Source organism: Sorex araneus, chromosome 3, assembly GCF_027595985.1.
Source record: "Sorex araneus isolate mSorAra2 chromosome 3, mSorAra2.pri, whole genome shotgun sequence".
NCBI classification, from domain to species: domain Eukaryota; kingdom Metazoa; phylum Chordata; class Mammalia; order Eulipotyphla; family Soricidae; genus Sorex; species Sorex araneus.
Window position 1 is genome coordinate 116304545 of NC_073304.1, and position 12816 is coordinate 116317360.

At 52.1% G+C, this 12816-nt stretch overlaps 1 protein-coding gene across 1 annotated transcript; it reads left to right on the forward strand.

Moving 5' to 3' along the window:
* Nucleotides 1–949: 949 nt before the first annotated feature.
* On the forward strand, nt 950–5856 carry DUSP13B (dual specificity phosphatase 13B). The gene is given in 4 exon segments (XM_055133119.1): nt 950–1353; nt 2075–2248; nt 4782–5002; nt 5639–5856. Coding segments are annotated over 4 exon segments (1002 nt in total). The 3' UTR covers nt 5842–5856.
* Nucleotides 5857–12816: the final 6960 nt, after the last annotated feature.

The window sequence follows — 12816 nt, forward strand, 5'->3', positions numbered from 1 at the left end:
CCCTGTATCCTCTGCACGGTCCTCTGGTGCCCGGGGGTTTCCAGGCAGAAGTCAGCTGCGAACCGCCTGCTGGCCACCTGGTGGCAGCCTTACTCCACACCAGACTCAGAGGCCGGCACTGCTAGAGCATCCCCCAACCTGGTCCAGCCCTGCCGGGGGCTCAAGGAGCCCCCCAGTGTGGCTACTACATAGCCCAGTGCAGGGGGGCTGCCAAGCCAGACACACTGGCCACTCTCTGCCCGTTAGTGACTTCGGAGCCGGACACTCCTCACTGTCGTCAGACTGGAGCATCCTGACAGCTCAGCTCAGCGAGAGTCTGACAGGAAAGGGACAAGCACCTCCCTGCCCTCTTCTCCCCACCCCTTACCCCCCTAAAAAAACAAACAGTGCCTGTTTGAAGCCCAGAGTGAGTTGGACAGGCCCAAGAGATAGTACAATGGATGAGGCTTTTGCCTCACCTGCGGATACCCGGGTTTGATCCCCAGCATCCCATATGGTCCCCGGAGCACACCGGGAGTGATTGCTGAATTCAGAGCCAGGAGTAACCCCTGAGCATCATTTCGTGTGGCCCTAAAACAAAAACAACAAGCACAAAGAATGAGTTGGGCCTCAACCTCCCCTCCAGACCTCCCAGTGGTGATTTTTCCCCACCCCCTTGGGAAATCCATTTCCATCCATCTCCAGACAGTGAATCAGTCCCACAGAGCTCTAGGCCTCAGATCCTGGAATCCAGAGAGCTGCCAAGCGGAGACGCCCTGAGTGGGAGGTGGGGGAGGGAGGCAGGACTGGGTTCCTGCCCACGGAGGCCTGGAGCTGCTCTCAGTCCCACCCCCACGGGCTCTGAGCGCTCCAGAATGCTAAGCGCTTCACAGCATGGGGGTTCCGAGCGGAACCTCTCCTGGCCCTGCTCTGCTGCACCCACTCCCCTACTCCCGCCCGGTCCCAGGTCATGCCTTAGGTAGGTGGCAGGCCACTTAGCCTGCCCCGAGAGACCACGGTGGGGATGAAGGGGAGAGCCGGCCCTTCCCTTCCGCCCTGCCCCTCGGCTGCTCGCTGGGTGAGCTTCGCCAAGCCAGTGGCCTCCTTGGTGCCTACGTCTCTTCCTGGTCTTGGTGTGGCCTACCAACAAGAAAAGACCCTCTTCCCTGTCTGTACCATCCCGAGTTACATGTTGAGGGGCCCAGGGACAGTCGTTCAGGAGACACGCCCCTTCCCAGCTCAGCCTCTGCCCCAGGTTTTGGTGCCGCTGCCCCAGCTCTTCAGGGTGACCAACTCCCTCGGCCAGCTGACTCCTGATACCACGCGGCCCACCTGGGGGAGGCCTGGCCCGCAGCAGTGGCCCGAGTCATGGGGGTAAGGAGGAAACCCCAGGGCCTCGAGGCAGACGTGTCCCCTTGCCACCAGGCCCCCCAGCTGACGGGACAGTGACCGTGCTCGGGGGCCCAGAGTTTACCGGAAGACTTGGGTGTGGAAGAGGAGGGACACGATTGGACTGAAGCCCCAGTCCCGGGCCCATCCGCCATATGGCTTTGGGTCCCACTGTGGGCATCAGTTTTCTCTGTGGCAAAATAGGCGGTGCCTCTCGGGGGGGGTCAGCTTGTCCTGGTGAACTGCTAACAGCTCCCAGAACCTCTAGCCCTGGCTGCCCACCCTGAGATCAGTGATGCCCCCCACGGCCATGGAGCTGGGAGGCCATGGGGACCTGACAACCAGCCCTGGAGACAGCCAGGAGGGGACCCGGTGGAGCACTCGGCTTGTGGGGCCTTTCTCAGGAAGCCTCGGTGCTCACAGCGATCTGAGGTCTCTGTTCTTGCAGAGCCTCCTACCCCCAGTGGATTCTGGACTGACTGGGTCCGGCCATTGGGAAGCTCCAAGGGCCCCTGCACCTGGCCGGAGAGGGGTTCCCGGCTCCACGGTGGGGCAAGCCTCAGCCCCTGGCCCGGCAGAGCTGGCTACAGTCTCATCCCACAGAGAGCTGAGGCCCTCTGCATCCTTGGGCACCACCCCACACCCCAGGGCCTGCCCCTCTGCAGGAACTTGACCACCAGCCACTGTGGCATTGGCTCTGTTGCAGGATGGACTCTCTACAGAAGCAGGACCTCCGGAGACCCAAGATCCATGGGGCAGTGCGGGCCCCCCTCTACCAGCCGCCCACACTGGCCTCACTGCAGCGCTTGCTGTGGGTCCGCAGGGCTACCACGACGAGCCACGTCAATGAAGTCTGGCCCAAACTCTTCCTGGGAGACGCGTAAGTGTGACCAGTGCTGTGGGGAGTGGCCCACACTCCCTGGGGAAGCGTTGGCATCGTGCTTCCCGCCTTTCCTCTCCCACTTCTTCTCTGAATTATGGAACTGGAACGCACACAAGAAGAGTGCCCCTTTGTGAAATAAAATGGTTTCACCTCTTGGGTTGGGAAATGGGGCATTTCTTGTGTCGCGGGAGCCCTCTCTGAACCCTTCTCATCACTTTTTCCCTGAGGATAATCCCTTTGTGACGAAAAGGTTCTTTCCTTGCTTTGTGAATGTATGTCACCTACACAGATGCTATAGTTAGTTACACCTGTCTTCTAAAGCCTGTGGAGCGCAGTCATCCTGTGTTTTGTACCTGTTTGCTCAAAATGGTAAAATTCAGGGCAGGGCCATGGAGCTGTCCCAACTGGTGAAGCTTATGCCTAGCACAGGTGAGCCCCCGAAACTGACCCTGTACACCATGGAGCCCCTTGAATATTGCCAGGAGTGTCTCTGTAAACAAGAACAAAAGCCAGAAGCAGTTTGCCAAACCCACCCGTGCTCTTCTGCGTGCTCCTTTTGGAAGCTGCTAAAGGCTGAACCTGCAGGGTCAACCCACTCCATTGTGTACAGACATTTGAGTTGCTCCTCTTTTTTGGCTAATGGAACAGTGACCCTAGGAAATCACTAATATTGTGTCCTGGGTACACACACAGAGGTTTCTCTAGAGTTAAAACTGGAGCTGGGCTGAGGCACACGCTCTCCTCGCCTGCCAGAGGCTGGGCCCAATCCCCAGCACTGCTGGGAGTGGTTCTCAGGCACCATCAGGTGGGACCAAAGCAAAATAAGAGGAAGAAAAGACACTGAAAACATTTGGGGAAATTCACTAAATAATAAGAGAATGACTGGGCATAATTAAATTAGATACTAGGTAACCACATTATTTGTACATTGAGAATCCATAAAAAGATGCAAAATACAAACCAGACCATTGTTCAGAATGGTGTTTTTGTTTGTTTTGGTTTTTGGTGGTTGTTGTTGTTGTTGGAGAGATAGTACAGTGTGTAAGGACCTTGCCTTGCACGTGGCTGACCCACGTGGCTGATGTAGGTTCAATCCCTGGTTCTCCTTATCATCCCCCAAGCCCCACCAGGAGTGATCCCTGGTGTAAGAGCCAGAAGTAAGATTTGAACACCATCAAGTTGTTTGTTGTTTGGGGTCACACCTGACAGTGCTGAGGGTTTACTCAGGGGTGACTCCTGGTTGGGCTCAGGGGATCTTAGGGGTGCTGGGGATCAAATCCAGGGTGGCTGCATGCAAGGCAAGCACCCTCCCTGCTGTTCGATCTCTCCTGCCCACTATAGGAGCTTTTCCTCTCCTCCCCTGCTCTTTGTTGTGCTGTGTTCATGGCAGGGCTTGCACCCCTGGTTCTGATGTGGCAGAAGCACACACTTTGTTGTGAGGGATCACAATGGCCTGTCCCCAGATTCATACCTATGTCGTGCTCTCAGCCTCATGTCTGCAAGCCCGGGCTCTACGGCCAGGAAGCGTTTGTTCTTTTGTGGTGGGGTAGTGGTGGTTTGGGCGCGCCTGGTGGTGCTCAGAGCCTACTCCGGCCCCCAGTCTGGAGTCTGCCCTGGCAGTGCTCAGGGACATACGTGGTTTCAGAGAGGGAACCAGGGCCAGCCACATGGAAGGCAAGTGCCTTAACTCTTTCACTGTCTCTCTGGTCTAGAAAACTTTTTAATTGCCACACTATACATTTTAAAAACATCCTGTGGGCTGGAGCCATAGTACAGCCGGTAGGGCATTTGCCTTGCGCATGGCCAACCCGGGTTCAATCCCCGGCATCCCATATGGTTCCCTGAGTACTACTAGGAGTAATTCCAGAGTGCAGAGCCAGGAGTAACCCCTGAACATCAGTGTGTGACCTAATAAAAAAACAACAACAGCCACTAAAAACCAAAACAAACAAACAAAAACACCATTCTGAACAATGGTCTGTTTTGTATTTTGCATCTTTTTATAAATTCTCAATGTGCAAACAATGTGGTTACCTAGTATCTAATTTAATTATGCCCCAGCCATTCTCTTATTATTTAGTGAATTTCCCACAATTTTTTCAGTGTCTTTTCTTCCTCTTGTTTTGCTTTGGTCCCACCTGATGGTGCCTAAGAACCACTCCCAGCAGTGCTGGGGATCGGGCCCAGCCTCTGGCAGGCGAGGAGAGTGTGTGCCTCAGCCCAGCTCCAGTTTTAACTCTCTGAAGAATCATTAGATCCAGTTTACATCCGTTTGTAGGCTTACTTTGGATCCTGTAATTTCCGAAAAGAAGACTTGCTGCAGTGAAGAAATAATTTGGCCACGCTGCCCTCTAGAGGCAGCCGCCTGAGTTTGGGGGGTCCCTGGATACCTTTTAGAGGAGCCCCTTCACCCTGCACTAGGGCACCCTTCCGGTGTCTGTCCATGGAGGAGAGGGACAGAGGCCAGAGGGGAGAGTCCAGCTGTGCCAGGGCTGTCCCCTCCCAGCTCTGCCCTCTGCTCTCCCGCCAGGTATGCCGCGAGGGACAAGAGTAAGCTGGCGCAGCTGGGCATCACCCATGTTGTGAACGCAGCAGCGGGCAAGTTCCAGGTGGACACGGGTGCCAAGTTCTACCGCGGGATGCCGCTGGAGTACTATGGCATCGAAGCTGATGACAACCCCTTCTTCGACCTCAGTGTCTACTTCCTGCCTGTGGCTCGCTACATCCAAACTGCCCTCAGTGCTCCCCAAGGTGACCTGCTGGGTGTTGCAAGGGTGTGTGTGTGTGCGTGCATACGTGTGTGCGTGCATGTGTGTGCCTGTGCATGCGTGCATGCATGCGTGCGTGTGTGTGCATGCTTGTGTGTGTGTGCATGCTTGTATGTGTGTGTGTGTGCATGTGTGTGTGTCTGTGTGTGTGAGCATATGTGTGCCCAGGATTTCTGGGAGTCCACATTTAAAAAACATATTTTGTATGAGTGGGTGTGGTGACCAGAGCTGCACACTGCAGGGGTCCAGCTGCCACCACCCAGGGACGCGCTGGGCCAGGAGAAGGGGCCCCCTGTCACCAGCTGCTGTGTCATCTGGGCGGCCCCTTCTTTCCCTCTCGCACCCCTCTTGCCCCCTCTGGCAGTGAGGATTGTGCTCATATCCCAGGATGCTGTGATGAGCCGGAAGCTCTGGCTCCCTGGGGTGGGGGGCAGTGCTGAAACTCCTTCTAGAGGAGCCCACTCCCCTGCACCAGGCTGCCCTCCTGGCTCTGCTCACCCAGGAAGGGGTGACAGAGGCAGGAAGGGGCAGCATGGCCAGGTCAGCGCCCCTGAGCTCTGCCGCTTGGCCGCGAGTTTCTGGGCTTTCGGGGGCTGATCTGGGCTGGTTTTCCCCGCAGGACGCGTGCTGGTGCACTGTGCTATGGGGGTGAGCCGCTCTGCCACGCTCGTCCTGGCCTTCCTCATGGTCTGTGAGAGCATGACGCTGGTGGAGGCCATCCAGACGGTGCAGGCCCACCGGGACATCTGCCCCAACTCGGGCTTCCTCCGGCAGCTCCTGGTTCTGGACAACCGACTGGGGCGGGAGACAGGGCAGCTCTGAGCGTGGCCCAGTCAGCCAGCATGGCCCAACCCAGCTAGCCCTGACGGACGCCGCAGCCACTGCAGGGGCCCGTGATGTGGACACTGAAGAGCAAGAGGGGCTTCGCTGAGAGAGAGGCGGGTAGTGGTGACCTTTTCAGCAGGTGGATTTTCCCTGACCCAATCCAGAGATTCTTTATGCAAAAAGAGAATTCAGTCTGCTCTATAATAATAATAATAAAAAGTTCATCAGAATAAGGACTGGAGAGCTTCTGGTGGTTTCTGGGGTCGGGGCTGGCTGACCCTCAAGATAACCTCCAGGTCTCTGAGCTGACTTGATGAACTCTGATTTAGAGCGAGGCCACAGGAAGGCTTCCCGGAGGAGGAGGAGGCCAGGTTAGCGAGGGTCATGTGTGAGGAGGGGGTGGGTGCACACTGACAGCTCACCCACCTTTTCCTCATCTTGTGGGAAGCTTGCCCTCAAATCACAACTCAAGAGCTGGTGGGGGCGGAGGAATGTGTTTGGGCTGGTTGTGTTGTGTTTGGGGACCACACCCAACTGTGCTCAGTGCTCAAGGACCACCATGGGCTGGGCTCAGAGGAGCATATGGGGTGCCTGGGATCCAAACCAGGTTGGCCACACGCAACGTAAGCGTCTCACCCTCTGTGCTACATCTCTGGCTCCAAGGGGAGGGTGTCCGAATAAGGACCACGGCCTGGGCCTCCCCTTTCCTTCCCATGCCCGTTCTAGGGAAAGCAGATCACGGCGTGCTGTGTACAGGTGGCATCCCCTGAACCCGGTAATTTTCCTCACTGTGCTTTCCAAAGGCACTTAGACACCTAGAAAACAGGCACTGAACAGAAGTGGGGCCTGTTGCTCTGATGACGGGAAACGTTTAGCTCTGAGTTTCTCACTCTTGGGCCCAAGTGAAATGGAACACAATCGCCAGCGGTTTCCTCAGCCAGGAGTGGCAGCAGGATGCTGGTCTGTGGCCCACCTCTTGGTGCTGCTGGTGGCGCTTACCTTCCCCAGCTGCCTCTCGGGGTGCTGCCACCTCTCCTTTACAGCTCCTGCCCCCCTGGGGGGGGACCTCTTTCCCCCGTCACAGTTCACATCTTTCGGCTTGTGCCCAGTCCAGTTCCCCACCCCCCCACCCCCCACTGAGCTCAAATCTTCTGGATCCTACTGGTACACTTGCACATGAATGTTATACTTGAACTGCAAATTCAGCTGAACTTGTCATCGCCCTGTACCTCCTCCCAAGCTCCTCCTCTTCCTCATCTGAGTAGTGGATTTTTTTTTTAAGCACTTTGATGGCTTTTATTAGTGAAGACTAATAGTAACTTAATTATATGATTAAAAATATAAGTACAAATAATGAAATAATGGCAGAAAATGAAAAAAACTATTTATCAAAGACATGGATAGAGAGGTGTGCCTCAGGACAGAAAACAAAGACCATTAAGAAGCATTCCATATAATAAATTCCATATAAATAAGTTATTTGCAGAAAGTATTTATATAAATAAATTATTTGCAGAAAGTATGCAAAAAGTTCTTTATTCCTTGGCAATGGAATTAAAACAAAAATATTTCTTTCAAGATGCAGTGTTGCTACTGCCCACTTGACTTGAGTGGCCTTTAAGCAGTTCCTCTTTCCCAGTCACGAGAGCTGTGAATCAATTTGTGGGCTGTCTTTCACTGAAAGAAGCTATATCTGAAAATATTTTTAATATTCCTATTTTTTTAATACAAAACTATATAGTTAGCTTCCAAATAAGGTCTATAATCACCCTGATGTTTTGGATAATATTTTGTTTTAGGTGTAAGTAACTTTGTTGTTGTTTCATTTCGGGGACCACCCGCAGAGGTGCTCAGGGCTTACTGCTGTTTCTGTGCTGCAGGGGTTGCTTGGTGGTACCAAGCATGTAGAGTTTCAAGGATCGATGAGTAGTGGATTCTGACAGCTATTGCCACCCATGTCTGAGGGGCAACACTGGCCTCTCCTCTCAATGCCACATAGCCTACGGAGTCCACCTCCTCCACACCCTTCAGATTGCTTCATGTGGGGCATCTGTGTGGTGAACACCCAACTTCAAGCACCTTTGCCTCTCACTGGGATGCGTGTCTTTCCCTTTATCTTTTTTCACATCAGGATTCTTGCAAAACCTGCTAATAACAGTCTTTCTACCTTGACCCTCCAACTTCAGCACAGAACACATGGATCTTTTTTTAAATTTATTTTAATGAATCGGCTGGAGCGATAGCATGGCAGGTAGGGTGCTTGCCTTGCACGCAGTCGACCCAGGTTTGATTCCTCTGCGCCTCTCAGAGAGTCCGGCAAGCTACCGAGAGTATCTAGCCCACATGGCAGAGCCTGGCAAGCTACCCGTGGTATATTTGATATGCCAAAACCAGTATATCAACAAGCCTCACAATGGAGACGTTACTGGTGCCCGCTCGAGCAAATCGATGAGCAACAAGATGACAGTGACAGTGACACCATGAAATACAGTTACAGACTTACAAACTTTCGTGATTATATTTCAGTCATACAATGTTCGAGTACCCATTCCTCCATTAGTGACCATTCTCCACCACCAATGTTCCCACTATCCCTCCTGCCACCCTCATCCCTCCCTTCCCACCCCCTGCCTCTGTAGCAGGTACATTCTCTCTTACTCTCTCTCTCTCTCCTTCAGGGTGTTATGGTTTGCAATACAAGTAGTAAGTGGCCATCATGTTTGGTCCACAGTCTATTTTCAGTACGCATCTCCCATCCTCAGCGATCCCTCCAATCATCATTTACTTAGTGGTCCCTTCTCTATCCCAGCTGCCTTTCCCCCCCAGCATGTGAGACAGGCTGCCAAGCGTGGAGTGATCCTTTTGGCCCTTACCACTACTATCCTTAGGTGTTAGTCTCCTATTATGTTACTTTATATTCCACAAATGAGGAATACATAAATTTTACTAAAAGGAAAATCTGACCTGGTTACTTTCCACTCACAAGCCCTGAAGCACAACACACCTTGAGAAAAGTATAAAGCTGCTTCATTACCTAAAGCCTTCTCATTTCTCATTCAATTGTATCTCATGCAATTCTGTTCTCAAGAACATAGTCCCTGATTAAGGAGTCACTTAATCAACTTCAGTTTCTAGAACAGACCACACCCTCTTTTTACCTTAGAGACTTCGCATATGCTTCAGGTTGTTCCACCTGAACGTGCCAGGCTTAACACTTTTCATGGGGTCTCCTTGAGATCTCAGCTTAGAGGCCACTTCTGGACAGACCCCCTGTCCTCTCCACTTCCCTGAGCCTGGGCAACCAAACTATAAGGCACCATTTCTGCTAGGACTCCGAATGGTGGTTGCCCGATGAGTTGTCATTCTCTTCCAACTTCTAGTCTCTGATCAGCCCCACATCGTGCGGCTATGACCCTACCCTCAGGTACAGCCCTGCCATTTGTCCTCTATAGAATTTAACAGCAGAGAATGGATCCCACAGGTCCAGGCCTGGGCCTGCCTCCAACGATTACTTCTGATTCTTCCAGCCCCGTCTGAACACAGCAACCGTTTGGTTGCCCTGACGCCTTCTTCCCGTCATATCTGGACCTTGTGGCCACCTTGCATCCTGCAGAATCTCTCCAAGACCAGCTCTCCCTTGCCCTTCTCTACTGTCTGGTCTCTGCTCAGAGGACAGGAGCTTTTTTTCTGAACAAATTCAAAAAAGGTGCTCCCTTTGCACACATCAATTCTTCAGCCTGTTCAGGTTCCAGCAGCCAAGTTAGTCAAAGGAAAATGTCCCTTGCTCCTGCATGGTGACAGTTCCATGGTCCAAGTCAGGGGACTCAAGTGAAAAAGCAGAGCTCAGGGTGTGTTTTATCTTCCATCGCCCTGTCTGGAATTCACAAACAGCACAAATACCTGTCAGCTAGGGGTTCGTGAACTCATTGCACAGATGAACACAGATGAACACAGAGCTGAGGCTCAGAGAAGATGAGGTGAAGCTGGGGGTTGCGTCCTGGATCTAGGATCTCTTTGCTCAGGCCTCAAAGGGAGGTTCTGCCCCCTACCACCGTCCGTGTGGCCCTTGACCCTGGCCCCAGCTGGCTGTTGGCTGCCTCGGTGCCCCCGTGTCTTTGTGGAGGAGGTAAACGTGTCCTGCCTGAGGACGGTAGAAGGGCTGTGGGGCTCTAATCACCAGACAGGGGCCCTGCTCCAGTCTGAGTTTTCTGACTGAAGACTCTTCTGCTCAGCCTTACACTGGGGACTGTAATTATGGAGGTAGCCCCAACTCAGCGGCTCAGTTTCCCATCCATCGTCAGCCTCACCCAGCTCCTTTACGCGACAACTCAGCCCTAGTTGCTCTTTCTTGCACTTGCACTGTCAGTAGAACCCAAGTCAGTGGCCAGTCTCTAAATGGACACCCCTGCTGGCTAGGCGGGGGGAGGGGTCCAGGGGCTGAGACAGACCTGTACCCTGGGCCAAGGATTGGAATGAAAGCGATTCCCTTCTTGCTGAGGGATGAAACCAGAATCTAGGGTGGCAAGGTGAAGAGGGAGGGAAGTCCCGAGAGGCAGGTGACGTGGCCACCAAACTCTTCCCCAGACACTGGAAGAAACGGAGGGTGAGTCCCAGACTGGCGTCTCCACCGGAGAGCCCCTGCTGGCACACTTGCTGGGTGGTGTCCAGGGCCTCTCCCTGACCCTCTGTTCTTGGTGACCCCAACAGTGGGCCGGTGTAATGAGCATGACTTGGGAACCAGCGTACCTGCGTTTGAATCCTAACTCGGGGCTTTACCAGGTGGTGTGTTGTCATCAGCTCAACAGTCTGTAACATCCTTCTATAAGTCAAGGAGTCCAATGAGTTATTGTGTTACAAATCACTCATCCTTCTGGTCACTCATCCTTCTGTCAATCTAAAATGAGTCAATGGAGCTAGAGAGATAGTACAGTGGGTAGCACGTTTGCCATGCTTGCAGTCAACTCCATTTCAGTCCCTGGCAGCCCATAGGGTCCCCTGAGCACCTCACAGAGCTGCCCCCAGCATAGTCTGGTGTGGCTCAATCTCATCCCTATTAAATATTTTAAAAACAAAACAAATGATGCCCAAATAAAAAGTTTTTCTAAAATGGATGACAGTCATTGACTTTGCGTATGCAAGGTACTATGTTAAGCATCATTTCCTGCCTTTCTTTTTCCAGTTCCATCCATAATGTTAATTTTTTAAGAAAAAGCACAACTAAAATATCTTAAAAGATTAAGACTAGAATATATGTAGCTGTGGTAATATAGATGTTAGTGGTCCTTTTTGTATTCTCAAAATACTGCCAAATCAAAAATATTAATATGAGCCTCAATTGTTTGTTTGTCTATTTGGGGGTCAGCACCTGGCGGTGCTCAGAGATTTCTCCTGGCCCTGTTCAGGGTAGGTCCTGGAGGCTCCGGTGAGCCTGAGTCAGCCGCGTGCAAGGCAAGAACACCATCTGCTGCACTATTGCTCCGGCTCCTGATTTTCAAAATTAGAAGCAACTTTTCTTTTCCATTTGTTTTGGGCCACACCTGGTGGTTCTTAGGGCTTACTCTTGCGTCTGTGCTCAGGGATCACTCCTAGCAGGATTTGGGGAACCATTTGGGATTCCAGGGGTTGAATCCAGGTTGGATGCAAGGCAAGCACCTTCCCTGCTGCTGTTCTGGTCCCCAAACGTCTTACTCTTTACATTGAGGTTTCCCTTTTGGTTGTGGGGCTCCACCCAGTGCTGCTTAGGAGTCTCTTCTGGTGTCCAGCCTCCCTCATGCAGAGCCGGCCCCTGAGCCCTTTGACTTATCACCCCTGGCCCTGTATTTAGGTTTTGAAACCCACTGTTTAATGGATTTCAGAGGCATTCTGAATTAAAACAGCACTGTACTGGGGGCAGACCTAAGACACTAAATTCACTTTTACCTTTAAAAAAAAAGTATGGGGCCTGGGGCTGGAGCGATAGCACAGCAGGTAGGGCGTTTGCCTTCCACGCGGCCGACCCGGGTTCGAATCCCAGCATCCCATATGGTCCCCTGAGCACCGCCAGGGGCAATTCCTGAGTGCATGAGCCAGGAGTAACCCCTGTGCATCGCCAGGTGTGACCCAAAAAGCAAAAAAAAAAAAGTATGGGGCCCACACTTAGAGGTTCTGGTGAGTGAACTGAATCTAGGGCTTCACTCATGCAAGGACATGCTTTCCCACTTGAGCCACATCCTTTTAAAACCTTCAAGAGCCTTATTACAGATTCTCTTGATTCAAGAAGGAAGGTAACAATGACCCCACTTACACTGTTTAGATAAAATTACTGTGATCAAAAGAAGCTAAGCTATTAAATCTAAGTATACATCATTTCACGTAATCTCGGGAACCTTCTGGAGAGGTCCTATTACCCCATTGAACGGACAAGAACCAGGTCCAGTGAGGTTAGGGCTAATGTGATGGAGAGTGTACAAACCAGTGTTTTGGGGTTGGCTCATGACTCTGACAAATAAAGCATGAATTCTCAAGCAAGTATGGAGGAGGAGGCCGGGTATATCAGTTCTGCTTTAGATCCAGGGGCTATGCCTCAGTCACATGGTCATACTCAGCTGTGGGGGATGCTGGGAAATTGGACCTAGCAGGGCGCTCAGGGTGAAAAAGAAGCTGAAGATATTGGTGATCTTGACCAGGCTTTTCCAGAGCAGGTGTTGATACAAGATATATAGTTGTTTAATTCCCATCAGCAATAAAAGGTAGATACTATTAATAGTCCCATCTTACGGATGTGAAAATGGAGAGTCAGAGTTCAGTTTACTCAAGGTCACTTGGCTAGTGGAGGCAGAATCAGTCAGCAGGCCTGTGTACTTAAACATTCCTTGACCTGTACTCTGACTTGATCTTAGGGATTTGTTTGCCAACAACACTGGCAGCAAAAGCAGCATTTTAAGGGCTTCTGAGGCTGGGTTGGAGGCCTTGCAACTTCTGCCTGGGTCTCTC